The following is a 25,794-nucleotide window of genomic DNA, read 5'->3' on the forward strand; positions in this document are numbered from 1 at the left end:
AGCAAATATTTTGTAATTATCTGGACAAAATGGTGAGAAAGACTTTTTAAAAGTACGGAACGATTGCTCATCTTTAACATGTATTTTAAGGCAGAAACTGTTGAAAAACATTAATATAAAGAGAGACCTCCCACATAAGGAGATATTCTGCACTATGGCCTGCCACCAAGTAAAGAGAAGACTAAAAAAGGTATTACGCTTTCTAGATTGCAATATTTGGGTCAATTGACCGTGCAATGGGATGGACGTGAACAGGGACTGCAACTTGTAATTTTAAAAGTTTGAACATTTTCGATTAGTCTTCATACAGATAAGACTTGCGTTTACGTCACCGGACATTTCTGGCAATGACATTGATCCAGAGAAATTCAGGATATTTCTCACGCCTGATTCATTCTCTGCGGGAAATAGTTCTATTAATAAATCAATTTCTGCTCCAAAATACGTTCAAACACAAACAAGTTAAAATAATTGAAGTATTGCAGTTTTTATAAGTCCCAGCAAGATCCAGAGGTTTTTGATGCATCGCCGATCCTACCATCCACCGAAATACCACAATAATGCCTTAAATTCACATTAGAGGTAGTTTCTGGGGGGTCAAAGTAGTCGATGATAAGACATAAGGCGCGTACTATTAAGCTTTAGTCATCAGGTCGTACCACATGCTTTGTTGGCCTGCGCCGTCGCTTTTAATTGCTTTGAGTCTAATTTGAACATTTTAGTAAGGAATTAGCATTCTATAGTAATTGTTTCTTAAAGCCACTGCATTGATTGAGTGTTTTGGTTTTTTTTTGTAAATACGAGCGAGATGCATGACACCATCAAGAAACAGGTAAGTTAGAGTGTTAAATAACCCATAGTTCTTTAAGAGAAGCATTTGCTCTACACCTCTAATAAGCAAAATTCCTCTGATGAAGTTACACCACTGGTTTTTCCAATAAGTTGTCTCTTCTAGCCGCGACGAACCCGTTATGAGTGCTCGTATGAGAAGACAATTATTTCATAAATTTTCTGTTGACTTTTAAATTTTACCAGTCCTTTAGGGACACTACTGCTTTTTGGCTCTCAGACCAATCGGGATTTCTGCCATTTTAAAGACATTTTCGATTTTTATCGCGCCTAGGTATTTAAGTTTCCATTGTTTCCAGGAAAGTGGGAAATTTGATTAGTTAATCACCCAACTAGCAATAAGCATGCCATTCAGGATTTACAAAATATTGTTCTCATTTTAAAGACGTTCGAAAAGAGCTTACTCTGCCATTAATTACTGTCAAAAACAAGAGTTTTGGGTCTCAGCGTGATACTTTTAAGAGGACTATAGAAAAAGCACTGATGTATCAGGCTGGAACGACGAAGTATGGGAATAAACATTTTCAATTAAATTAAATTGCGAGAATTATTATTTTCAAAAAATTGGTTCCGCCACTTAGTATCGCGTTGAATTTTGGTTTTAGTTTTCGAATATTTTCACAAAATTGGCTGATTCTCACAACTAGAGGCGTACAAAACTGTCATTACAATAAATTTAATCCAACGTACAAATACCTGATGTTTAACTTAGGAAAATCTTATTTAACCAGAATTGAGTTTCTATTTCCATTCCAATATTCAAAATTTGCCTATAAGGCGACATCGCGCATTCCTATTTGTTAATGAGCTATGCTGCTTTTAGCTCAGTAAGCTTGTGTCCACTTTGAGTTGGATCCAACTCAGTGGCGCCCTAAAAATATATCAAAAAATCCTCGTAAACAACAACTGAAGCAAAATTAAATTTTATCTGTAAAGTTCATAGGTCAAAAACCATGATAAGTCCTATTTACATTATGTGATATCGGCGCATTAACGATACCATATTGTCACTGAAATGTAATATACAGGGTATTAAAAAACACTTTAATAATTATTGCAGTTGGCTAGTGATGGTTATGCCATCGTCGAAGACTTCTTGACTTCCGAAGAGGTATCAGAACTGAAACAGGAAGCATTGCAGCTAATAAAATCTATGCCTGACCAATCAAAACGCACAGTTTTTAGCACCAAAGACTCAGAGAACCAACAGGTAAAAAAAAAACTTCATTTCTGCCTACCTTCAGTACCATGTTGAATCGGCCTGCAGAACTACTGAACGGTAATTCCATCCTGATTGGCTAGGAAAACCTTTAGTCATCCACCTACCTAAAGATGGCGGCATTTTCCGTATTTCTCTCTGGTTGCAGAACCGAGACAGATACTTCCTAGAGAGCTCCGACAAAATAAGCTACTTCTATGAAGCAGGCGCACTAGGCCTTGATGGTACCCTTCAGGTCGACCCCGAAATTTCCCTAAACAAAATAGGCCACGCCCTACATGAGCTGAACCCCATATTCCGCAGGGTCACCGTCAGTGAGAAAGTGAAAGAATGTGCCTTTCAGTTGGGGTTCGAAGACCCCGTCATTGCTCAAAGCATGTATATATTCAAAAACCCTGGAATTGGAAGTGAGGTGGTTCCACACCAAGATGCATGGTATCTGTATACAGAACCAATGAGCGTTGTTGGGTTCTGGATTGCCTTGGAAGATGCCACGTTGGAGAATGGATGTTTGTGGTTCTCCAAGGGTTCACACAGGAGCGGTACCCACCGGAGGTACATTAGGAATCCGGATAAGGCAGCTGACGAGTTGTTGGTGTACACGGCGCCAGCCCCTTTTTATCAGAAGAGCAGCTTTAGCGCGGTTCCAGTACCGAAAGGTATTGTAGATAAACGTCTGGTTAGAACTTCAGATAAGGTAAATCATTGCAGGAACTTTGATACTGATCCATGGTCAAGTGGTGCACTTTAGCGAGCCCAACAAATCGGACAAGTCCAGGCATGCGTATACTTTTCATGTGGTTGAGCAGAAGGGCACACAGTACTCTGATGAGAACTGGCTGCAACCACCTCAAAATAGACAATTTTTGAGTCTGTATAGGAGCTAGTGATATCACTTTTTGTGTATATTTAGGGTTTTCATGTTTAATAAAAGTTTAAAGATCTCACATGCGTAGTTTTTCTCCCATTGGTGGTACTGATCCGATTCCAAAAATCGAGAAATGTTAATGAAAGAGTTCCACCTATTTGGTATCATTTCACGATGGTGCTGTCAATATATTGGGTGTCCGGGCAATATCTGGACAGAGGAGATTAATGTGGAAAATCGGTTTTGTCTTTTACACCTATAGGAATTATCCAATTAAAAAACTTACGTGGAGGTCATAGTGCGCAAGGGCGGCTATCTTTCTGCAGATTTTCTAATTAGAGCCGTTTCGGCTCAAAAGCCTCTAAATAAACAAAAATGAATGTCCCGCGTGACCGTTCTAGGCCACAATTAACCAGACTGGTTGGTGGTCACTGAGTAATTGCTGTAAATGTTTTTGTATTAGTTTAATTACTTGTTTTGTTGAATTTTACTATGTAAGTAGTTGTTTTTACGTTTTTTTGTTGCGTTAAATAAAAGATTAAATAAACAAAGAGAAAAATCATTTTCAGTTGGGATTTTACGCTTATATTGTCGATTGTTTTGCGTTTGTTTAATTCTGACATTGAGTTTGACCAATCGTGGCCCCGAACGGTTGCGCGGCGCATTCAAATTTTTGAAGTCTAGAGGTATTTTCGACCAAGACGGTCCGCCAGTAGAAGATTGAAAAAAGTTGCGAAATGATGGCCGGGCTTGAGTACCATGACCTTTGCGTAAAAGTGTTTGTAAAAGTGGACGATTCTGCACAAACGATCCAATTAATATCCAAAGAAACGACTTTTGCGCAACAACGCACGTAAAGAAATTAAAACCAATCTCCCGTGTTAATCTCCTACATCCAGGATTCGCTTGGACGCCCGGTATATTTATTCTTCATTATAGAAGGTATCTGTTTGAAATTTCACCACAGATTTCTAAGGCGAAAACGTGACGATTTAGATCAATTTATTTTAGCCTAAAATTGGACGGTTTTCAAAACGCAGGATGACAAAGTGAAGATTAAAAAAAAAAAAAAGAAAAAATCAGTAACTTTGTTTGTAAAGCTATTAATTGAACAAAATGTTGCATTGGGGAGTTTTTAAGGGTGATACAAACCCTTCCGGGTATACTTTAATCTTCAATTCCTATAACTTTCTATAAATCTTCTTGTTTGTGTTTAAATAAAGCAATTTTTCATTGTTTATTTTGCTTGAAAAGAATTGTACCTATTCGTACTTGTTAAGAGTAAAGGTGTTGTTAATACTAACGGCGTATCGTGGTTGGTGGAAACTTCTCTCAAATTTTGTGCGATTTCAATATTTAAGGCAGCCGAATCTTACACAAATGTATAAATGACAGGTATGTTAACAGTTTATGAATTTTCTCAAGGAAGCGGCCGCGAAAGCATTAGAGCCTAGAGGGAAAGATTTCCAAATGGAGAGGCGACTTTGCGAAACCGGTAGCTTAGTTCTGTAACTGCCAATTATGCCAGGGAACGTCCGATGAGGCTTTCTCAATCGAAGAAGAAATTTCAGAGGGAACCGCTGAAAATCGAAAATTAAGCGCCGGGAACGTCGGTTTAGAAATATGAGTGTCGGAAAATGTTGTTAAATCGAACTCTTAAAGTGCAATTACTTTATCAATAACAAATCCGAAGAGTACAAGACTTTTTACATCTGGATGTCCATCTGCGACTGGGCTTTTGTTAATTTACGTAAGAGAAACGTAACGTGGACTTTGATTACAAACATTTTGTTTACGTATGAAATTTATTTTTCGTGAAACGGAATTGTTAACTTACACAATACACATTTATTCCCATGGAATTGTGCTTGTTACAAAGTGGTACATCATCAAAATGAATTTAAGATTAACGCTCGTGCAGGAATAATTAATAATTTTATCGTTGGCACTTTCATTTTTCTATCCCGATTAAAGGGTGAATGTTATTCGAAACATATTAAAAATAGGCTGCCAGGTTTATTGGAAGATCTGCCCTTACAACTTCGGCAAAATATGTGGTTTATGCACGGCAGTGCTCCGCACGCAAGCGTTCGCAACCATTTACATCAATAGTACTGACGCAGATGGATCGTTAAAAAGGATGACGCTCCGGTAGCTTGGCCCCCGCGTTCGCCGGACCTGACTCCGACGGATTAATTTTTATACGGATCTTTAAAAATCATTGGAATTTTCCACTGCCATAAAGAATGAAGAGTAATTGTGGAGGCGAATCAAAATACCGTAAACACTTTTAAGATCGACGAGAAGCTCATGAGCAGATTGCATTTTGACTTTTTACGAAAAGCGCAATCTTTTTACGCAGTTAAATTTACGTTTTCTGATGGTTTGTATATGTTAATTTATGTTTTCATTTTTTTCCGTTTCAATTCTGTGAATAAATATGTACTTTAAAGTTATTTTTCAAGACGCGCGGCGAACTTCCGACTTCAAATACATTAAAAAGGAATGCCCGCAGGGACTTGTAGCAAGAGATCTTTTTTTCACAAAACATGTAGGGAAACACAAATTTAATCATAAATAAATTTTGTATCAAGTGATAAAAAATTTATGCTCCTTTAAAGGGAGTTCAACTAGCGCCGAAGGCACCCTTTACAATATGCATCGAAAATGCAAATGGCTTTTGATTTCTCGCCCCTAAAAACTCCCCGATGCGATATTTTGTTCAGATCTAAGGGTTAGAAATGATGTTATATAATATATATATATATATTATATTTATTTGCCCTTTTTGAATCTTCGTTTTGACACCCTGTATTTTGAAAGCCGTTCACTTTTTGACTAAGCTAAATTGGGTTCAATCGCCACGTTTTCACCTCAGAAAATAGTGGCAGAATTTTATACTGGCCTTTTAGAGACACTCTGTATATCAACAACATATCGAAAAAAAGAAAGTCTCCTTGACTCACTCTTACATGCAATATTAACTGGTTTCTGCACGGTTAATGGAACATACTTAAACGTATACTCTCGGGGCACACTATCACATTTCCACATATTCGTTTATACTCAAATCTCAACGTCATATAAAACAGTGACTTATCTCCATTAATACCGCGATAACATATTGATTGATAGGTATTACAGTGTTCGACAAGTACCAAGGTATACGTACCTAATCTAATCGAAGGTAGTAGCTTGTTGTTCCTTGGGAAGTGATTTTTGTTAAGGTAATACCAACCCATGAACGCCATCAAGCGAATACTGCCATCTTTCCTTTCAGTAGATCCAAAAATGACCTGGAACTTCATAGACAAATACTCAGGGAACAGAATGGTCACTATCAAAAATAAGACCTTCGATATGGACCAATTAAAAATTGACCAGAACTTCGTCACTGTCAGTGCTACCAATCTAGATCTTCATGATATTCACCTCTACACACTTCACAACGACTGCATTGAAGTAACTCCCCCGCAAATTCAATTTTTCACTTAAATTCACCCCCATGCAGTGCCCTTATAGGTTCATGGACAAATCACGGGTAAATATCACTGAAACCGACCTGAAATTTCGATTGGCCTCGGATCTCAGAGAGTACTATCCTCAAGAAGATCAAGATTCGGTTATATGCGACATTAATCCACATTTTGAGCAGTTCGGAATCTACGATATTAAAGTGGAGACTTTGACTTCCTGTTCTATTGAGGTACTCAAACAACCCGTTAATGCCGACTCACGTAAGCCTCAACAAGTCTCCTCAATTGCGCCTAAATTTGAGTTGATATTTTAGCCATAGTTACAGTGCTAATACTCCATATCCTGGTTTTTGGAGGTGTTTATTTGCTCCTTAATTTATGGCAAAAGTGGAGGAAGGGGTCTGCCGTTAATAGCCAGGTTGAAGCAACGGGTACCACCTCGAAAGTGAGAGTTATGTCTATAGACGTTTTCAGAGGGTAAGTCAATCACTCCTATTTAAGGCACGCCATTACGTTCTGGAACGATAAACATGCGCGTACCAATCCGACCACTCTCACTTAAGCTATTTCCATTCAATAAACTGGAATAGCTTCTCCCCTAAGTCAATCACTTCTTTTGCAGAATTAGTATTGTTATAATGATTTTTGCCAATTTCGGCAACGGCGGGTACAAATACATTGAGCACGCCACGTGGAACGGCCTCCACGTGGCCGATTTGGTCTTCCCCTGGTTCATGTGGATCATGGGTACTTGCATCCCCATCTCCCTCCTTTCCAGTTTCAACAGGGGCGTGTCCAATAAAGATCTCATGCGCAATGTAGCCAAGGTACCTCACTATCAAGTCCACCCATCCAGTTCTATTTTGGCTATTCCAGAGATCCGTCAAACTGTTCCTTTTGGGGATTTTCCTCAACTCTGGCACTGACTTGTACTATCTGAGAATTTTCGGGGTTCTGCAGAGGTTCGGGTTATGTTACTTCATCGTCACCACCATCTGCATTTTCACCATGGAGAGGGATTTGGGGGTGAAACAGGTTCATTCTGTTTTGGTGAGTTTTCTGGACGATATCCGAGGTTTTCAGGCTTAATTAGGACGTTTAGAGGCAGCTGGCAGATGTCTGGAAAGTGTGGAAGGCGTGGTTGATTTGCTTGGCAGTACTAATGTTTCACACGATAGTGATTTTCACAGTCGCAGAAGAGGGATGTCCCAGGTAAGAAGATTCTTAATGGTTCCTGCTTTACGTCGTGCTCAAACGTGTAAGTCAGGTGCATTGAGAAGAAGTTGCAAAGTGAGAGTGCTAAAGACTGCTCCTGCTCAGACATCGATTTGTATAGATCTTGATAGATTAGTGTTAAGATGAACTTCAATCTAAACTCTGTTTTGAATCACCTTGTCGAGCACTCCATGTTCTGCGTTAGATAGTTCAAATTGAGCATTGAACAGAACATTTTGAAAACTGATTATAGATGCTTTGCGACTAATTTTACGTCTCAAAGCACACTTTTCTTGATTGTGTTCAAAGGTTCATTTCAGAGGTTACATGGGGCCCGGCGGATTGCACAAGAATCAGTCCTACAAAAAGTGTGTAGGCGGTGCTACCGGCTACATTGACAGACTTATTCTCGGCCACCATGTATATCAATATCCCACCATTTACGAGATATTCGAAGCGAAGCAATTCGACCCAGAGGGAATAGTTGGTGGGTGGTAGTTTTTGAGACGTTTATCATCGTACTACTTCGCTTGATTTAGGGTGTTTAACCACAATTTTCCACGTCATGTTGGGGGTGCAAGCAGGAGTGATTTTGTTAGTATACAAGGAGCACCATCAGAGGATTGTTAGGTGGTTGATTTGGTCCGTGGTGCTTGGAGGGCTTGGAGGGGCGTTATGTGGGTTTTCCAAGGAGGATGGGTTTATACCAGTTAATAAGAATTTATGGTAGGGGTTAAGGGAGGTTCCAAGTGATGAAAAACGACAATAATTGCTCCTAGGTCAATCTCTTTTGTACTGGTTACGTGCAGCTTTGCATTTTTCCTGCTTTCTGTCTGTTACTTCCTCGTCGACGTCAAGAAGTGGTGGTCAGGGAAGCCTCTCTTGTTTGCAGGGATGAACTCCATAATACTTTACATAGGTAACAAGGTTATTGTGTACCGTTTAAGGGTTATTAAGAGAGACTTTAGGGCATGAAATGACGGGGAACAACTTTCCAGTGCGGTGGTACTACTTAGAGGACATGGAGGGCGACTGGAGGACAACTCACTTCATTGCCTTATTATCTGACACGTGGGCTGCTGATTTCTGGGTCATTGTGAGCTATTACTTATATAAAATTCAATATTTTTTTACTGTTTAATAATAAATAATAAGACGAAATTTTGAGCTTCTTATCTGCAAAATTATCGGTTAAAAGGGGCATTAAAACTACTTCGTAGAGTCTCTATTGTCTTACACATATTGCAGCTACAACAAGTACTTGTTCTACCATTAAAACCATCTTAAAACATCGGTAAATCTACTGTCCGTATCGCTATAAAGGTTCTGTACAAAAACTTTGAGGATATCGAATAGTAAAAGTAGAAAAAGTTAGTCAAAGTTAAAAGTCTTAAAGTTAGGACCTCCTGTTCAATGTCGGTTTTAATCTTGCCTGTTTGGGTCGATATTATGGAAGGAAGGCTGGTCCTCCTTCTGGAAAAGATGGATGATATAGACAAGAGTAAAATAATGCGGTGAAAAAGGGGGGGGGGGAAGGAGAAATGTGTGAGGAGGAGGCACTTACATAGAGAAAGAAAGAGAGCGTAAGAAGGCTGAATATCGGATTAGAGAGGAGGATGCTAGTAAGAAGAGGGGTTTAGGCTGGTTTTCTTTCTGGAAGAGTCGGGTCATATAAAACAGAGAGAAACAATACGGAGGCAGAGGAGGAGAAGGGGGATGAAAGAAGGGAAACGAGGAGAGAAGGGAAGAAAGTGGGAATGTCAAGGGAAGAATGTGCGAAGAGGAAGCACCTACATTGAGGGGGAATGCATAAAGGAGGTTAGATACAGAAGTAGGAAAGAGGATGCTATATTGACTAAATTGGTGGTGCAAGCGACTAAACTGAAAAATCATTCTTACTTACAAACTGTATGTGTGTGGGACAAGTCCTAGGACTTAAACCGTTCGAAGGTACGTTCCTTCTCATTGCTGGAGGTTGTAGCGGATGTGGAGGAATATCAAGAGGAGAGGGCACGTAGGTCACCCCTAAAATTTACACTTTAAACCTTTCTCTGATACTCTCAGGAGCTTACCTGAGAGACACTTGGAGCACTGTCTCCTTAGAGCTGGCCTCTGCCTGGACCCACGGCATTGCAGAGCAAAGCAGAGCTCTCCTCCCATCTCTGAGCAGATGGATTGATGTGGAGTGATTGGAGATCTCTGTAAATTTGACTTTGTATTCTTTGTATAATGTAGACAAATATACCGACCCTCTCGGCAATGGCATTTCTCTTGGAGTTGTAGCAGAACTCCATAATAGCGATGAGGACAGCGAAGGCGAGACCGCAGAGGAGCACCACGAAGACTCCACCAATGTTATCCACTCCCAAGCTGTTCGCTTTGGACTCTTTTCCTTTATCGTTTCTGGTGCAAGTCTCTCCAGTGTTCTTCCACCTGAAACACCCCCTCAAAAGCTGCCTTTAGTGATCTAAATTTCCTCACCATTTGTCATAGAGCATTTGAATCTCTCCCTTTTCCTGCAGCTCTAAAATTGCAAGAGATATCTTATCCCTCCAAGGACTCCCCATAGGGGTGGCGATGCCGTATCCTTTAGAGTCTAGCAGCCCTCCAATCTGAGTCAAATTACAGTCTCTTTGGACCACATAGTCCAGCATCGTCGATTCCATAAGGAAGGCATAGTTTCCCTCCAAGACTTTCTTGATGCCCTCCTCGTAGGTGGGCACGAAAACTGAAGGTTTGCGGTTCTCCATGAACCTCCACATCTTCTTGTACGTCTCAATCATCGAATCCTAACGTTCGCAATGCAATATAAAGGTTGTTATTCAAATCTGACCTACCCTAAAGAAGGTCATGGTAGAACCACTCTCCAAGGTTCCATAAGGGATTTCAGTTTGACTCGCCAAGTCTTCAGCGTTCTCAATTGGTGTGATCATTCTTTCCACAGTGAGGAAGGCAGCCAAGTTGGCTGTGTAGGAGGAGATGATGATGAGGGTGAAGAACCACCAAATACCACCCACGATTCGAGTCGAGGTTGCCTTTAAATAAAGACTTTTGAGATTGAGTTGTGTGAGTGTCAATCAGGGAACCCAACACTGAATTGCAGATTTAGATTTGAATCAAGTGAAGTAATACAATTCAGTGCATTCAAAATCTACCTTGGGGTTGAGGTCAGAGCCCTGCTGCATTAGGGTCCCGATGGTGAACCAAAAAGAGTTGGGCAGGGAAAACTGGTTCATGAGCTGCTCGTTTTCGAAGTCGCAGGGGTGCGGGCTTTGCCATTCATAAGGGGAGAATCTGGCCACCACAAACATGGTGATGGATACCAAAACGTAGGCGGATAGGGCGTACATCCAGATATCCGGTGCCAGCGGGTTCATGAAGGAGAAGAGGCGCGTTTGGGGGCTCGATGGTACCTTTAAACCAATTTCACTTCACACACTTAAAAACTCTTTATTGAGTGGTGGGTTCCCTTGCGACACTGCACTGTTAATGGTACCTGAGGAGAAACTCCAGTGCCTTGTCTCAGAAGGGTACCAGTAACGAACCAAAAGGCATTGGACATGTTCATGAGGTTCACCAGTTGCTTGGGGGGCTTTTGGTAGTTCCTTGGCACTTTCCCAGGGTGCGCTCGCACCCACTCGTAGGGCGTGAACTTAGCCAGCAGATACATGGTGCAGCCGGCCATGAAGAAGGCCCCTAGGGTGGAGAGCCAGATCTTGACCCCCAAGGGGTCTAGGAAGGTGAAGAATGCCGACTCTTTGTCTGTCGGGACCTATTTTATTTAGGCATCGATTTAAACGCTCTCTGCCTTTTGAATCGCTATTCATATTTCACAAGTTAAAGCAGGCGTTAATGCCTGCTCAAATAAAATATCGAGCATTCTTATATCCGACGTGCATGTCTCTTGATATATTGCCTTCGGTGCTATGCAGGGGATTATCTCTATTCTCTATGGTCTATAAATTATACTCCTAAACCTACAGAGTAACCGGGAAAATTAGTGTATTAGAAGATCGGTGACACTGGATGTGCCCCGGAGCTATGGGCCTAAGCCTTGGCTATAGCGCTGAAAATTAATGCCTTGATGGCCGGCATAATGCGAGACTCTCACCCTCAGAGTTGATGTAATCTTCAATAAGCAAAATGACCTTCTGAAAATATGAAATGAAAATACGAAGATTCTCCTCATTCGGAATGGCTGCACGACACTGAACTTCCCCCGAAGATGTAGCTCCAGCCCTAAATTACAACCCTGAAATGTAGCGCTGTGATTGTTTATGCACTAAAGAGACATTAACCCAGCCCCCTCCCCCCCCCCCCATCCCGCCGTTCCTTCGGCGCTTCTCTAACGCTTCTCAGAGCCGTAACACAAAAATAATAAAGAGGGCCGCCAGATGGCGACGTTTCTATCACCAGCCTCACCTTGAACAAGATGCTGATGCCAAGGTTCATAAAGGGTTTGGTGAAGTCAATGACGCTCTCCCGGGCGTAGTTGATCGTCATCGACCCCACGGCCAAATCGGCCTTCTGAAAGCGAAATCCGATTATGCAACATCGCAAATAGGCGAATAAATGACAATATAAACCTCTCGCAGATTTTACGAGTCGTTTACAACATTGGGGAACTAAATGTTGTCCCATAAATACGGCGATAAAGTCTCCTTCGTTCGATGTGCGTATCATCGATTTTGCAACACTAGTCTTCTCGTAAATTTGAGTTTGAACAGTGGAAATTACAGCAATAAACTCGGAAACAGTGTTAGCAAAATTACATTAGTGCAATTGCAGTAACCCCGATCCCTCATTGCCCTGAGAGTTATTGATTGTAGTGAAAAATCCTTAAGTTCGGTAAAATTCTACGAAACGGCAACACTGCTCGATACCTTATCCATGAGCTGCCTAACGATACCATTCCACTCTCCGGTTTCCAAATCGATGGCGCCATATTTTCCATCCGGTACCAGTTCAATACGGTACTCAAACCCCACCATGGTTGCCAGCTCTTTGAGGAGATCAATACAGAAGCCCTCATAGAGGTCCTGGTTGTGCGAATGAGGGGAGAAGGGCCTTAGCATTACGTAGGGTTGTTCCTGGAAGGGAGGCAGGACTTAGCCAACTAATGGAAAGGGATGAGAAAGGGCCTGTCCATCCCTTATACAATCAGCAGGACGCGTTTAGTGCTAATAAGCAGGAAAGGGCAGGTGGGGCCTTTGTATTTTTCTAAGAGGCTTCTTTATGGGAAATTCCCCCTTAACAAGCGAATTTAACTTAAGGCTTTGGCGCAGCTGAGTGCTGCTCTCACGTGGCCTTATTGTGCTTCCCTTATTTAAGGGGAAGTCTAATGGTTAAGCGATGATTTTTGGACATACATGCAACATAAGCTCGCGCACCATGCCATTCCAAGCCCCAGTCTTAGGGTCGCATGCACCATATTTCCGATCCGGTACCAAATCTAGGAGATAGTCGAATCCGACCTCCTGGGACACCCTCTGCAAGATATCGATGCAGAACCCATAGAACCTTCCATTGCCCGTGTGGTTTTTGCCCGCATGCATCATTACGTACGGGGTTTCCTACGGGGCCGTGCGCAAAGCCACTTTTCGCACGCTCTAATGGTACTCACCAGGATGGTGGTGACCACGAGCGTGACGTTCATGGAGCCGTGGTCGAAAAAGGCGTTGCGGTCAGTGATGTTGACGTCCATTCCCGGTTGCCACTCCCCTACTTTGACCAGGGCGTGTTGCTTGAGTTTCAGCAAGTCCAGCTTGAATCGGATCCTTTTGCCTTCTTTGAATTCTATGGGACCGCTGAGGCCTTTGAATTCAACCTGGAAGAAGCGTGGTCCATGGAGAATGAGTTCAAAGCAACGTCCCCGTATCTCAGAAACTAGATGAGATACTACAATGTTGCGCGTTCCAGTGGCGTGCGATGAGGCTCAAAGGCTCGTGGTAAATATGGACAATCTCAACAACCCGCATTTCCCCCATGAAACACTCCACAATTTTCCTATTTTCAATATTCGAAGAAATTTCCAGGTTAACACGCAATTACGGATTACAGGGGATTTTAAGGGGTTAAATTGAATTAGGCGAATGGGGGTGGATTTGTGAAGGTGCTAATTAATTTCGCAGTGTTTTTGCCGGTTGAAATGTGTAAATATCGAGGGTTAAGGGCGATTTTCGGTATAAAGGTTGATGTATGGGACGTAATCTTATAGGAAGAGAAGTGTTCTGGGGGGCGCTAATTAAACTGCTTTTTCCGTCCGATATAAATGAATTGGAAGAGGAAAAAGTTTTAATTGCGTTCAGTCACACATCGACTCTCTTGCCCAATAACGGAAATCTGATTAAGCCTGTTAATAAGACACAAGCAGAGCGAACCTCTCAATTTATCGAAGTCTATTAGTCACTCTTACAGGTTTCAGGAGGACCTTAATGTGGTACTTACGGAATTAATATAATTTATCAGGCTTAAGCCCCCATCCCACGGCTGCTCTCTGTCGCAAGACACGTTCGACATCTTAAGGCTGTGGGATTGTTCCAGGGTCTGGAGCCCTATGGCGAAGGCGTAGACCGAATCGTACATTAAGGCTGCTTCCGCCTGAAACAAAAGGGCATTGATGCCTAGGCATGAGCCGAGATTGGCAGGCACTTCCTTTATTCCCTTGGAGTTTAATGATCGGGTTCACCCATTCCATTGCGAGAACATCTATTCGAATTAAGATAGTGACATATCGAATCTGTAGCGGCCAAAATATCGGTAATAACGGCACGGTGATCGATGCGCGCCACTGAGTTAGCTATATCCTAAAATATTAAATAGTTTTGTGCGAATCTCGTTCGGCCGAGGTCATTGGGTAAATGCAGTGTCGTACCGCAATGAGGCGAAACCTATCCAAACACTTGAGGGCAGTGTATCTATACTCCTTACAATCAAGTTCGAAGATTCGACCGGCTTCGACTACCATGGGAGAATAATTAGCAATAAAAAATTTATGCTAAAGTTCGGGTTAATTCAGGTCGAAAGAGGGGTCGAGATTCGAGGGAGAGCGGGGTAGCGCGAGGAGTTAATGGAACGATGCCAGGAGAGGTGGACTCCAAATGAAGAACGGTTGTGGACTCTCCTCGGAGGCAGGATCGAGGCTTCGCAGCTGCTGGGAGATGAACCGCTAGGGCAGTGGCTCGACTCAGGCGATGATGGGGCATGGCACCTCCGGGATATATCCACGTAAAATAAAAAGGAAGACTGGGTGTGCCGGCTCTGCGGGGAGAGGGACGATGCTCTTTGGTTATTTGAAAAAAATTTATTAATTTTTTTTTTATTAACCAAACAATGGTTGGGAGCATAAAATCAGAAACAAATATTTCACTGCTCAGGTTAGTTCAGGTTAGTTCGGGTTAACAATGCAAAAAATTCTACATTGTAAAATGCTCACTTTCAGCCCTGCACAGTTTGAATTTTTTTTTAACTTGTCCCATTTTTTACAGGTATTCCATCGAGATACCAAGGAATTCCTTTCGAGCTTTATCACTGGATTTTATTCCTATTTTATCTTTTGATTTATGAGCAGCTTCTGTACACTTTTCCGAGAGCATTCCATGAATGTTTTGCCATCGAAGGTAATAAATCCAGCCTGCAGGAGCCTAAAGGGACAATTCCCGCTAAAGAAACAAGTTTCCTATCCTCGTAAACGTAACGTTTCCCTTTTTATTTCGCTTTATTGTGCTGTTTGTCTTTGATTAACGGCCCTGTTTTCCCATAGGGATTTATTGCAGCAAATTCCACACAACAAATTGCCCATAAGTATCAATACATTGGGTTTGCACCGGAGACGTTTTTATTCGTTCTTTGACATTGAGAGGCCCGAGGAGGGGTTGCTTTACCATCGCTAACGCTAACGCCCTTTCGTCACCCATTCCAGTCCACAAATCCATCCCCTAATTAGTCAGTGGGGGACAAGCCCGGCAGTTTCGAAACTGCAGACGCCAAAGTTTCCGGAGTTTGCGACTTTTTCATATACCTCCCAGCTCGTTTTTTGAGCAGTTTCCCAGGCTGCGAGGGCCGTACTTGCCCTTAATTTCGGTAAATAAATATTCCGGTAAAGCACGTCCGAAGGCTGGTTGTAAATTCTTAAACAACACCGAAGTCAGCGTGCCAATATTGTCTCAAGACGCCGGCAACTTTTCGAATTACTCTCAAAGACTGAGAGTTTTGTTCTTTACTTTTCGACTTTTTAATCTAACTTTCAATGGGAGTTCGCATTTTGAATCTGAGCCAGGATTATAATCAGGTTGGGGGTTGTGTGTCTGGTTCAGCGCGCAGTGGTTCCATAGCGTGGAATGAGTTGTGGGGGCCATTTTCCGGGCTATTGTTCTGCGAAGATTAATCGGGAATGTTCCAGAACGTTCCTATTGGATAAAGCTGCAACCAGGGAAACTGCCAGGGACGCACTCAGTTTCGCAGAGCTGAGAATAATTTTCGGATATAGGGAGAAAACACGCGATTGTGCATTGAAGTGTTCGCCCTCCCGCAGTCTTTCCTGGATCCGACCCTGAATCCTTAGAACGTTCTCGTGAACGCAGGAGTTTGTAGACATTTTTTGCAGCTCAGTGATAGACAGGAGGGCGTCAGTCCTGCCAGAAATTTTCAGAAAACACAATTCAAAACTGGACTTATCACGTGACTTAACCCCTTCTGGATATGCGCCTGACTCCCTTGTCATAAACTCGAAGTCCCAGATTTTGAGGTTAGTTCTTCGGGTCTTGAAACTCCGAGAAAGATAGTGGCGTTCCTGGATACCGGCAGGAATTAAAAAAAAATTAATAAGCAAACAGGCTATTTTGATGTAATTGTATTGGGTTTCTCCTAGCCCCTCCCGATACGTCCCTGGTTAGACGCTTGATACTTAACAGGCCTGGAATTGTCGTGGAACGTAAAGATGCCAAAGCATTCTCTCAGAGCTGAATCGAAACAGTATATTTAAAATCCCAATAAACAACTGAAAAAACGTCCCCAAACCATCTAATATTGGAACCTATTTTAGGGGGGGAGCGCTACCCCTACTCAAAAAAGGAAACAAAGGCTGACAAATTTATGACCTCCATTTCCGGCTTTCGAGTTTCGTTGGCAGCGTTTCCGATTATTCGTTTCAGGAAAAGCCCGGAAAACTGGAACGAAAATTAAGGAAAACAACCGTGATTCCCTCTGTAGGTCAACAAATAAACTAACCCCGTACCGCTGGCCGCGGGCCAGCCCCCTTAAGCCCCGGCTTCACTACTCACAGCTAACTCTAACCTGTATAAAACTGCTGTTCACCGGTGAAAGCTCCTGATTGGCCTGGAACCGGGCCATGTCTCGCAACACCTCTTTGACGAAGAGCTGGTCAATGTCCACCACTCTGAAGGCGGTCATGTTGACAAAGTTGTACTTGAAGTCCTCCAGATCGAAGGTTTCTATGTCGAAGGTGGTGAAGAAGTAGTGGTACTTGTAGTCGTTCATTTGCAGCTGCAAAATCTGAGAAAAAGCCTTAAAGAGGATGCGGAGGTAGATGTCAACGAACCCCCATGAGAAAATCTTGCATGTTGGAGGGTTTGGTGTCAATCACAATGTTCTGGATCTCTTTGGTTTTGATTTCCTTAAGGACCGTCCTGTAGGATCCGGGATCGGCTTGTCTGAGGTGAATTTCCAAATTTGTGTCCTGAGGGACCCTCACCAGCTCCCGCAGCTTAATCAGCCCTGCAAAGCACGCATCTCCAGTATCTATTACCATCGAAAAGGTCGGGAATTAGCACCATAATCCTCCTCATAGATGATGGCAACTTTGGTCCAATTGAGGAAGGCCATGACGTCTTCGAAAGCTTTGTTGAGCAAATGTTGTGCCGGATACAAATTAATGGAAAACTCCCGGAAGTCACTATCCAAGTCCACTCGGGTTTCCAAATGGGGTATGTCCAAAGCATCGCAAATGGAGTGGATGTGGGCCCCTAAAAGGGGGTCCGAAGGGCCGAAAACTGCGTAGACCCCATTGCGCACCTGGCTGCAGGCTGGAACATATTAGCCGAGAAAAGTAATTAATACGGGCAGCCCCATCTTTGCTGATAATCAGTTAATTAGGGCCATTAAAATGTAATCGGCTCGTAAAAGGGCGAAGCTAGAGAAGATTGCGAGTTAATCGAGTCGTATGGTAATAGATTCACTTTTAATGGTGCTGTGCGATAATGGGCCTTTAATACCTCTCATTTATGTTCAAAAAATGAAGGAGGGACATAACAAACGACTGTTTGCACTTGGCTAATCGCCCCTAAAGCCAGATTACCCCGTCAATCAATCATGTTGTTGATGGAGTATGTTCTCTTATGGATGGACGGAGGTGTTTGGATCTGTAAGAAAAATAGCCCTTCGGGGGCATTTATGCACGGTCATAGAAGTAAACGGAGTTTTAACTTGAGTGAGGCGGGCACGAATTTCGACCACATTGATTAGAGAGGTACCGACGAAAACTTACTCTTTGAGGGCCCCCATAAGGATGGTTGGGGTTATTTTAGGGGTCACGTGCAAAGTTGTACCAATGCGTCTTGACGTCTGTAGGAAATCGAGGCAAATGCGACTCATTTCCATAACCTTTGATCCTGACAATATCTGCAAATCACGTCTTTCTACGCCCCTGGTTTACAGCCGACCAGCGTACAAATTTGATTGTTTTTCCTGAACCCTTAAAGGGTTATCGCTGGGTGAAAACGACATTTTTTTGAAGGAGTAGAAACCGTGGTGCACCTCGATATCCAAAGCGGGTAAATATTTTCAAAAATCATCATGTAAGTGCAGCAGTTCCTGCTAAATTTTCTGTGCTTTTCTGCAGTCCAGTGCCTGAATTCCTCTAACTTACTGCCGAGAAACGAGGTTTCTAAAAGATTGTTTGCCCCGTCGAATTTAGCGAAAGGCAGTGGCGTAACGTTAAAATTTCACCGTTTAACACGCCAAATAGCAGGGCGCGAAGATGTCTATCGTGCCACCTGCCACTGATTGTGTACTTAGTACTCTCCTGTTCTACATCGAATCGACGCATTTGGAAGGTCGTAAACCGCGTTTATGGGGTTATTAAGTCTGAACAACAGGGCCGGACGCGCGCTAATTTCCTCTCTAAAATGTTCCCAAATTGGTTTATCTCCAAGAACCGCTGCAGCTTGGCTGACAAAAACGTCAAATGCGGACTCACTACGACCTTGAATAGTACCTAATAATCGCAGATGTTATACAGGGTGTTATTTAGGTACGTGGCCGATGATTCTTTCAGCGATTCTAAGACGAAAAGTTTATGTAAATACGGGTCCGGTAATCGTTTGTTTTCAAGATACAGGGTGTCCAACTTTTTTTAAAGATAATTACGTGTTAAAAAGAAATTCCTAAATAATAAGAAGTCGCAAACTATGAGGTTGAAAGATGGCAGCAGTTTTTAACGTAATACAAAGGAATCTCTCAAGTCCGACCTTATTTGTCGCCCTTTGCTAGTGGCGTGCACAGGGGGCAACGCCGGAAATTCAAGAAAACCCGTGTAAGAAAAGCGTTTATTGAAACTTTACTTAAACAAGTGCTACTTAATTTTCTCGATAAAGAAACATCTCACAATAATTAACACGAAACTTAAAGCAGTTGCAGAAAATGTCCCTTTTCACCATCGATGAGAGCATTAGCTCGTCCTAACATCGATTGCCGAACCCTTCAAATATTCCCGGTGTTTGCCTTATCTGATTACATGAATCCCGTATCCGTTGGATTGACCCTTCTTCAGTGTTGGCCGCAGTCACATAAACGAAAGACTTTACACGCTTTCAAAGGGAAAAATCGAACGGATTTAAATCCGGTGACCTGGGTGGCCGTGACTGTGCTTAATGCGAAAAAGTATAAAAGCTTAAAAAAGTCAGTGACGCATGAACAACAATACCAACCATAAATCACGCTGCAATATTTCCACGAAATCGGCCAAAGGATTATTAAAGTTTTTGCGAAAGAAGCGTTTTTCAAACAGTTTAACACCCTGTATCGTGAAAGGGACGCATTATCGGACGTACGCGTATATAAACTTTTTGTCTTAGAACCACTTAGAGTAGCGCCCCTTGAAGTTTAGCCACGTACCTGAATAGCACTCTGTATATCGCCTAATGAAGCCAAATACGGCATCTGCATGCGTCTGTTTCACACCGAACTCTGACTGGAATAAGGATTAACCTTTAAGGGTAGCTCCTCCGCGAAACTCGAATAGCAGAAGATCGAATTCAGTTTTTGCCCACATAAACCTTATCGATAAATTATTAACCATATGCTCGAGTGGTATGAATGAGATCCGCAGTCGAGGACCTGCCCTCTCTAAGGGCCTTCAAGAGTGCCGAACCAGGGGCTGGAGCCCGACACAATCTTGTCGCTGCAACCCTAAATCTTCCCTCCCAGAAACCGGATAACTCACCCTTTTTACTGGCATGGAAGCTGTCGTTTATGTGGACGTACTGCATGTCGTAAACGAGGGAAGTGTGAGGCAATAATGTCTTGTCCCGATTAATTTTGTAGACCGCATACCGGAAAGCCACTTCGGCGGCCCCGCCCTTTTGATTCTCCGTGAAAATCGCTCCTGAAAGTTACGAAATCGCCATTAAAAATAGGTTAAAGCCGGGGAGAAACGACGTCTCGAGTTGCAGAGAAAACCCGCTCTTTCCTTTCACAAAAAGGCCCTTTAAGGTAAGTTGATCCCTCGGGCGGTTCAATCTCCACATGTACACAAGACGCATGATTTCAGCCGGAAAGCAGTTTTTGTAATGAGGGAGCGGGAGGATTTTTCCCTCCCGCAGTGTTTGTGTAATACCCAACAAGTAGTCGATCCTAAACCAACCTTCCACGCTACGTTAATCCCGCTAAATTATTAATATCATGCAAATAGAGACGGCTGCCTGCTAAATATTCATGAAGCAATATCTTTGTTACATCAAGAGTTTTACATAACTTTTAATTGTTTTACGAGGCTGCAAAACGAAACACTTACCGATCCGGACTTTCGGAGGTAAGCAGCAGGAGGGGAGGACCTGCAGAGAGAAGAGGAGGAGGCAGAAGAGGAGGCTGCATGGAACTGTGCCCAGGGGCATGTTTCATATCGACCCATCGCGCAGCATCTTCTTGCTGAAAAAAAAAAAAAAAAAAAAAAAAAAAATGAGGCGGAGGATCGTGACTGAAACCCCGCAATTATTAATTTTCTCTAATGGATCCGCGCGGAAATCGGGTTTCTTTGGACACACACAAAGAGACCATTTCCTTCTAATTAAAATTTGGGGCCCATTACTTTAAATCACCGGAAGAGGTACCGATTTAATGGCACAAAAAGCCACCCCGGCAATTATCTCATTAGTTCCTAAATGGGAGGGATAAACTCTGTCGTTCGTTCAACGTTTGTTATATTAAAATATGCCCCCTGTATTGTTTTAATAAGGGCGAGAAAATCCGCGTTGGTGTCTTTAGTCCCTTTTGATGTCGCCACTTCTTTCAGCGGCACTCGTGCCGCCCACGGGGCCCGCAGCCATCAACGTCGTAATTACCAAACTGACGCTAATTTTTCTTATAACTGTTATTACGCTAAACGTATCGGCCCCTAGGGGACCCCTCGGCAGCGTAAGTACCTTTAGCCACGTGTTCGGGAACTAATCCAATAATGCCCCGTGAGGACATGTTCAAATTTGTTCCGTCCGTCAATAGACCGCTGCAGGCAAATCGGAAGAATGAATTAGATTCCAGTGGCAAGTTTAATCATTTTAAACTCTGCCCGGCAGAAATTCCCCTAGGGGCCTCCTTAAGGGCTTGCATGAAGTTTGACTAAACAAGGGGGAAATCATTCGCTTTCGACAAATTGGTGCGAAACCCACTCTCAGCCCCTAGGGGCTTCGGGAAGGGGCGTCAAAACATGGTTAATTTACTATAATTTTTTTAACCAACTCCTTGGTAGTTCATTGTCTTGAACGACAAAGTTCTTGTTTAATGGCCGGTTATCCCCGAGGGTTCGTTAATGTCGCCTCTTTTGGTGACGATCGATCTGCCGCATCCCCGATCGGCTCGCCAGGCGAAACGCGTTTTCGTTGGTGTTTTCGAAAATGGCACCGCCGACTCCTCTCAGAACCATCAACATTTTCAAATTTCTATCATGTTCGTCATGGGGAAAGGAAGATAAGTTTATGAATTGTGTTTTCCGCGAGCCCCCCCTGAATTCGCACGCCACCGGGTTACTTAGGGGGTCCCGTAAGGAGGCGCTCGCGTCAACGATAATATCTTCACCAAAGTTTTCTCGAGAAATTCACTGATGAAATCCGAAATTGAATATCGCAACCCCTTAAGAGGAGCGAATCGGATTTTTGTGTGCATCCAAGGGCCCCGATTTAACGTATAATCGCGCAGAGAAGTTTAGAAATTGCGGTTTCGCCAAATCCCCGCGAATTTACGACGTTTGAAATTGGTACATTTAGGGGACACCCCAGGCATCGAACAACCCTTTATTTGCTGCCGCCCTCTCGCAGCAAATCGACCGTTGAGATCTACTTTCGTTCACTTCCGAAGGAAAACCTCTTGAAACTTGCAATTTGAAGGAATTCCATTTTTTTATAATTTTCAATTGCTTAATGCAGCTTGAACTGGGAGCGCCATTAAGCTTAAAATAAAGAAATTTCCGAAAGCCACTTAAACGTAAAAATGTTTCACAAAGGACGTCTCAGTTTTCTTCTTAGTTGAGCAAAGTTTGAGCATTTTAATAAGAGCAATAACGGACGACGTGGATGGAAGCGAAAATTTCTTAATGAAGTTTACTCCGTCTGCATTTGGAAAGGGCTTAATTCTCAGCTTAATCCACCGAGGTATTATTTACAACATCGCTGTTGTGTCGGGTATTGTGCCCCGTAAGCCTTATTGTTGCTTTATTACGGCGGATTATGCGGGAAAAAATTCAAAGGGTCTGAAAATGGACTTTATTCGGCTCTCGGCGGAGCACTCCGGAACGACTTCATGCGAGCAGAGGAAGACTTTCAGCTAGTTCAACTACCGGCAGCTAGTTGAAAATTAATTTCCTGTCCCTAATCTCGCTCCCAATTAAGTCAAATTTCCAATATACATAAAGGAAATTGGCCGATGTTCTCGTGCTAGAGCGGAGCCTCTATAAAATAACAATAAATCTCTATGGCTTGAGGGCACGATTAAAAAAATACCCTCTTTATCTCGAAACCTAATAAGGGCCGCATAATCCAGCTATTGCTTACGTGCTCGTTTTTGCCGGACGGCTCTATTAAATTAGAGCGCCCCTCAAAGGGTGGGCGGCGGGGACGCGGAGGCTTTATTAAAATAACTCAATTTCGCTGAGGTGTTAGATTGATAATCAACCTTAGTTTTTGTGAAGACTTTCCTCTGCGTCCATTCCGAAACTATTGCGGTCTAATATGCAAGATTGAACAAGTATTAACGAGCTCGTGCATCTGACACGGCCATTAGAGGGGGGATATTTTCCGGTAAACTAAGCTACGATTAGTGGATCAAGGTTGCCTTAACGTACTATTGAAAGGGTAGTTAGTCAAGATCGGCAAAAACATGTCTATCCGACGGGAACAATGTAATTAGATTCGCCCAGGATAACGTTCTAATTTTTAAACTTTTACCCTTAGAGGCGATCAATCATCCCTTGCTTATGCGTCCACTTTTTCCCGGACAACATTATCCGGGGCTGCGCGACGTTTCTATCAAGCTAAAACTTGTTTTTCGCTTTTATCTGCTGCGATAAATCTGAACAAATGAAGCCGAGCTAGCAGTCACCGTTTCAAGCGAAATATTAGAACGATTCTTTCTGATTCTATTTATTGGGTTTCCATCCCTTCGGGGACCAAACTCCTTGGTAATCTGACACTGAGTAAGGACAGGGAAAAACGGGATTACACATGCGTTTGTTGCGGGCAATAACGTTAAGGAAAACATCGCTCGCGATGCACTGGGCCGGTTAGGGGGAACTTCGCTGGGAGTGGGCTTAGGTCAAAGGTAAGTCGACCAATGGATTTGGGAGGAAAAGTTACTTGAAAAGGAGTGGCCACTCGATGAGTCCATCGCCAACGCGGCAAGCTCCTTAGGGGGCCGCGCGGAATTCTTAGGGTACGCTCTGTGAGTCTGTGCTTAATACTCGCAATTAATCAGAAGTGAAGAAATATTCACTTTTTACGGCGCAAGTTGACGAAAACATGTTGAAAACATCGAACTAGACTAGTTATTCGAGGGGTGCACAATCGATTCCGTGCGCGCCACGTAGGAACCCTTACGGGGTCCAGAACCCCAATCAACTCGACAAAGACGACTGTTATTCGCTTTTAGAACAGCTGGCTGAGAGCAGTTGACTGGGATAAAAAAAAAAGAAAAAGATCCCTACACTCGGCCCCCCAGGGGACCGCAATCATTGTACCCTATAAGCAGCTTCGAGATATGTTTCCACGGCCATTGTTTAGGAGTCGGGTTGCATAAAGATAGCTCGATCGGGGATTTCTCTCTGTGATTTCTGCGGGGGAGAACATTGATGGAAAGCTCGCAAATTTTCATCTTATCTAAATAATCCCCCCAGGGTTTACGACTCACCCTCCCCTTACCCTCTGACTAGCAACTGATTTTCAGCCAACTTTTCCCGAACAATTCCCAGCCCACACCCGCTTCCACGTAACTCTAACCTTGTAAATCCCCCTTTGTGTCGCCTCAGTGTCTTATTTATAATTCAGCTTACGTAAGGCTTAATACGTAAGCCTGCCCTTAAGCCCTGTCTCAAGGGCCATAAATTTATCGCGAATGACATCAAAACATCCGGCTTTGTATCGCGATAAATGTAGCTACGGTCAGCAATTTGCCTCCATCGACAAAGTGTGTATCATGCCTTAACGAATTGTGATAAGCAAACTTACCGAGCAAATTGGAAAGTTTCACGGGGGTAAGTGCGCGTGTTTAAGCGAGGAATTCCGTGACAAACCAGCTCCCGAGTGCCGGTTCGAACTGGAAAGTTTTCCGCAAACATTCAAAGGATCAAAAACGCGCCATATTGCGCGCAAGTCTAGGGAAAACGCGTGTCTAGATAGGTGATTTGGTTTTATTGGCTGCGAATGTTAGGTGGAAAGTTCTTTGAAGAAGTTCGACAGGAAAATTAGGGAAATCTGAAGGGTCCAGAGATCGGCGGCCCTAATAACGTAGCAGCATTCCAAAACGAGTGTCAACTGGATTGTTGGGTATTACAGCCATATCCAGGGCTATAATAAATCCCGAGAGGCATTAGGGGTATTTACGACGGCCTAGGGGATGTAGTTCATTTACTCCCGCTGCGTTTTATTTCCCATTAAGGACACGTTAATTCTTTGAAGGGCTTTCTAACGTCCGAGGTTTCACTCCGAAATTTTTTGATACGAAATGGAAAAATTCTAAATATACTTGATCGATAAATCCGGTGAAGTGGCGGGAGTTGCGGTCTTCAGAGTCAGATGGCGCCGAGCGGTTCGTTAGTTACGAGTCCCCTTTTTTCGTCGAACGGCCTTCGAGACTTCCCCCAGAGAGTCCCAATTGAATATTAATGGTGTTCAAGCATGAAACTCTCAATTCCATTTCAGCAGTCTCAGCGCTTAAGCAGGAGCTTCTCTCGGTACCACTCAACAGGACGCTGAAACGCTGATTTCTCGGAACACAACGATTCTTTTAAAATTAATGAGTCGAATCGCTCTGAGATAAGAGATATCTCGGATGTTGTGTCTCAATATATTGTCCGCCTTACATGGCCGCCTTCCAATTGAATCTGGAAATTAAACTGGATCCGGAAAGTCTGGCAAGAAGTCTCGCAGCGAAGGAATAATCTATTTACCCACGGACCGTTTTCGCAATTTTGACTCGGTTTGTCGTCTAGTTTGCCGATAGCTGTGGACACAACAGGCAACTGAGCTGACGTATCCCTTAGTAGCTTTAGTAGCAGTCAAAGTTGTAGCCGGGGCTCCTGTTTGCTTTAGTCGAAAAATTACGAACTCACACGTGCTGAGGGCAAAAACCGTATCGGAAATCTCTTAAAACCCGTGAAATTGCGAGGACACCTTTGCAAATTCTATTTATCCGTCCAGGGGACTTTTCAGCTGCTTTCGGAATGAAAA

General features: G+C 43.1%; 3 protein-coding genes and 1 long non-coding RNA gene across 9 annotated transcripts; 2 read left to right on the forward strand and 2 right to left on the reverse strand.

Moving 5' to 3' along the window:
- Nucleotides 1-462: 462 nt before the first annotated feature.
- Nucleotides 463-3,015, forward strand: LOC136349439 (phytanoyl-CoA dioxygenase domain-containing protein 1-like). The gene is made up of 4 exons (XM_066300984.1): nt 463-832; nt 1,910-2,059; nt 2,217-2,727; nt 2,780-3,015. Exons 1-4 carry the CDS (start codon nt 809-811, stop codon nt 2,953-2,955), a joined length of 861 nt encoding a protein of 286 aa, XP_066157081.1. The 5' UTR covers nt 463-808; the 3' UTR covers nt 2,956-3,015.
- Nucleotides 1,757-5,993, reverse strand: LOC136349440 (uncharacterized). Of its 2 annotated transcripts, XR_010733795.1 has the most exons (3): nt 5,909-5,993; nt 3,223-3,378; nt 1,757-3,146 (listed from the first exon to the last, which is right to left on the reverse strand). It is a non-coding gene; the product is annotated as an uncharacterized lncRNA (long non-coding RNA). The 2 variants fall into 2 exon arrangements; XR_010733794.1 differs by lacking the exon at nt 5,909-5,993 and having other exon boundaries at nt 3,223-3,610.
- Hgsnat (Heparan-alpha-glucosaminide N-acetyltransferase) lies at nt 3,698-8,804 on the forward strand. 3 transcript variants are annotated; one of them, XM_066300979.1, is made up of 12 exons: nt 3,698-3,878; nt 5,849-6,163; nt 6,220-6,398; nt 6,448-6,673; nt 6,727-6,889; nt 7,035-7,239; nt 7,289-7,462; nt 7,515-7,624; nt 7,948-8,114; nt 8,167-8,353; nt 8,407-8,546; nt 8,596-8,803. In XM_066300979.1, exons 3-12 carry the CDS (start codon nt 6,228-6,230, stop codon nt 8,766-8,768), a joined length of 1,716 nt encoding a protein of 571 aa, XP_066157076.1. In that variant the 5' UTR covers nt 3,698-3,878; nt 5,849-6,163; nt 6,220-6,227; the 3' UTR covers nt 8,769-8,803. The 3 variants fall into 3 exon arrangements, with proteins under 3 accessions (XP_066157076.1, XP_066157078.1, XP_066157077.1); XM_066300981.1 differs by lacking the exon at nt 3,698-3,878 and having other exon boundaries at nt 5,376-6,123; nt 6,217-6,398; nt 8,596-8,804; XM_066300980.1 differs by lacking the exon at nt 3,698-3,878 and having other exon boundaries at nt 5,376-6,163; nt 6,217-6,398.
- Nucleotides 8,805-8,844: 40 nt separating this feature from the next.
- Nucleotides 8,845-24,654, reverse strand: LOC136349433 (glutamate receptor ionotropic, kainate 2-like). Of its 3 annotated transcripts, XM_066300973.1 has the most exons (18): nt 24,574-24,654; nt 20,658-20,791; nt 20,088-20,249; nt 17,419-17,670; nt 17,187-17,362; nt 16,922-17,140; nt 14,075-14,227; nt 13,251-13,454; nt 12,997-13,200; nt 12,511-12,717; nt 12,050-12,154; nt 10,783-11,040; nt 10,465-10,662; nt 10,109-10,416; nt 9,877-10,060; nt 9,700-9,826; nt 9,531-9,652; nt 8,845-9,100 (listed from the first exon to the last, which is right to left on the reverse strand). In XM_066300973.1, exons 2-18 carry the CDS (start codon nt 20,755-20,757, stop codon nt 9,050-9,052), a joined length of 3,030 nt encoding a protein of 1,009 aa, XP_066157070.1. In that variant the 5' UTR covers nt 20,758-20,791; nt 24,574-24,654; the 3' UTR covers nt 8,845-9,049. The 3 variants fall into 3 exon arrangements, with proteins under 3 accessions (XP_066157070.1, XP_066157072.1, XP_066157073.1); XM_066300975.1 differs by lacking the exon at nt 12,997-13,200; XM_066300976.1 differs by lacking the exon at nt 12,511-12,717.
- Nucleotides 24,655-25,794: the final 1,140 nt, after the last annotated feature.

This window comes from Euwallacea fornicatus, chromosome 37 (genome assembly GCF_040115645.1).
Source record: "Euwallacea fornicatus isolate EFF26 chromosome 37, ASM4011564v1, whole genome shotgun sequence".
Taxonomy (NCBI): domain Eukaryota; kingdom Metazoa; phylum Arthropoda; class Insecta; order Coleoptera; family Curculionidae; genus Euwallacea; species Euwallacea fornicatus.

Excerpts from the sequence above, each read along its gene's own strand:
- Hgsnat (XM_066300979.1), top strand. The coding sequence starts at position 6,228 with ATGACCTGGAACTTCATAGACAAATACTCAGGGAACAGAATGGTCACT. Across the intron at positions 6,399-6,447 it reads TTCACAACGACTGCATTGAA|TGCCCTTATAGGTTCATGGA; the intron begins GTAACTCCCCCG and ends ACCCCCATGCAG. Across the intron at positions 6,674-6,726 it reads ACCCGTTAATGCCGACTCAC|CCATAGTTACAGTGCTAATA; the intron begins GTAAGCCTCAAC and ends TTGATATTTTAG.
- LOC136349433 (XM_066300973.1), bottom strand. The coding sequence starts at position 20,757 with ATGCCCCTGGGCACAGTTCCATGCAGCCTCCTCTTCTGCCTCCTCCTC. Across the intron at positions 17,671-20,087 it reads CTTCCATGCCAGTAAAAAGG|CCTGCAGCCAGGTGCGCAAT; the intron begins GTGAGTTATCCG and ends AATATGTTCCAG. Across the intron at positions 11,041-12,049 it reads GCATCAGCATCTTGTTCAAG|GTACCATCGAGCCCCCAAAC; the intron begins GTGAGGCTGGTG and ends ATTGGTTTAAAG.
- LOC136349439 (XM_066300984.1), top strand. The coding sequence starts at position 809 with ATGCATGACACCATCAAGAAACAG. Across the intron at positions 833-1,909 it reads ATGACACCATCAAGAAACAG|TTGGCTAGTGATGGTTATGC; the intron begins GTAAGTTAGAGT and ends TAATTATTGCAG. Across the intron at positions 2,060-2,216 it reads AAGACTCAGAGAACCAACAG|AACCGAGACAGATACTTCCT; the intron begins GTAAAAAAAAAA and ends CTCTGGTTGCAG.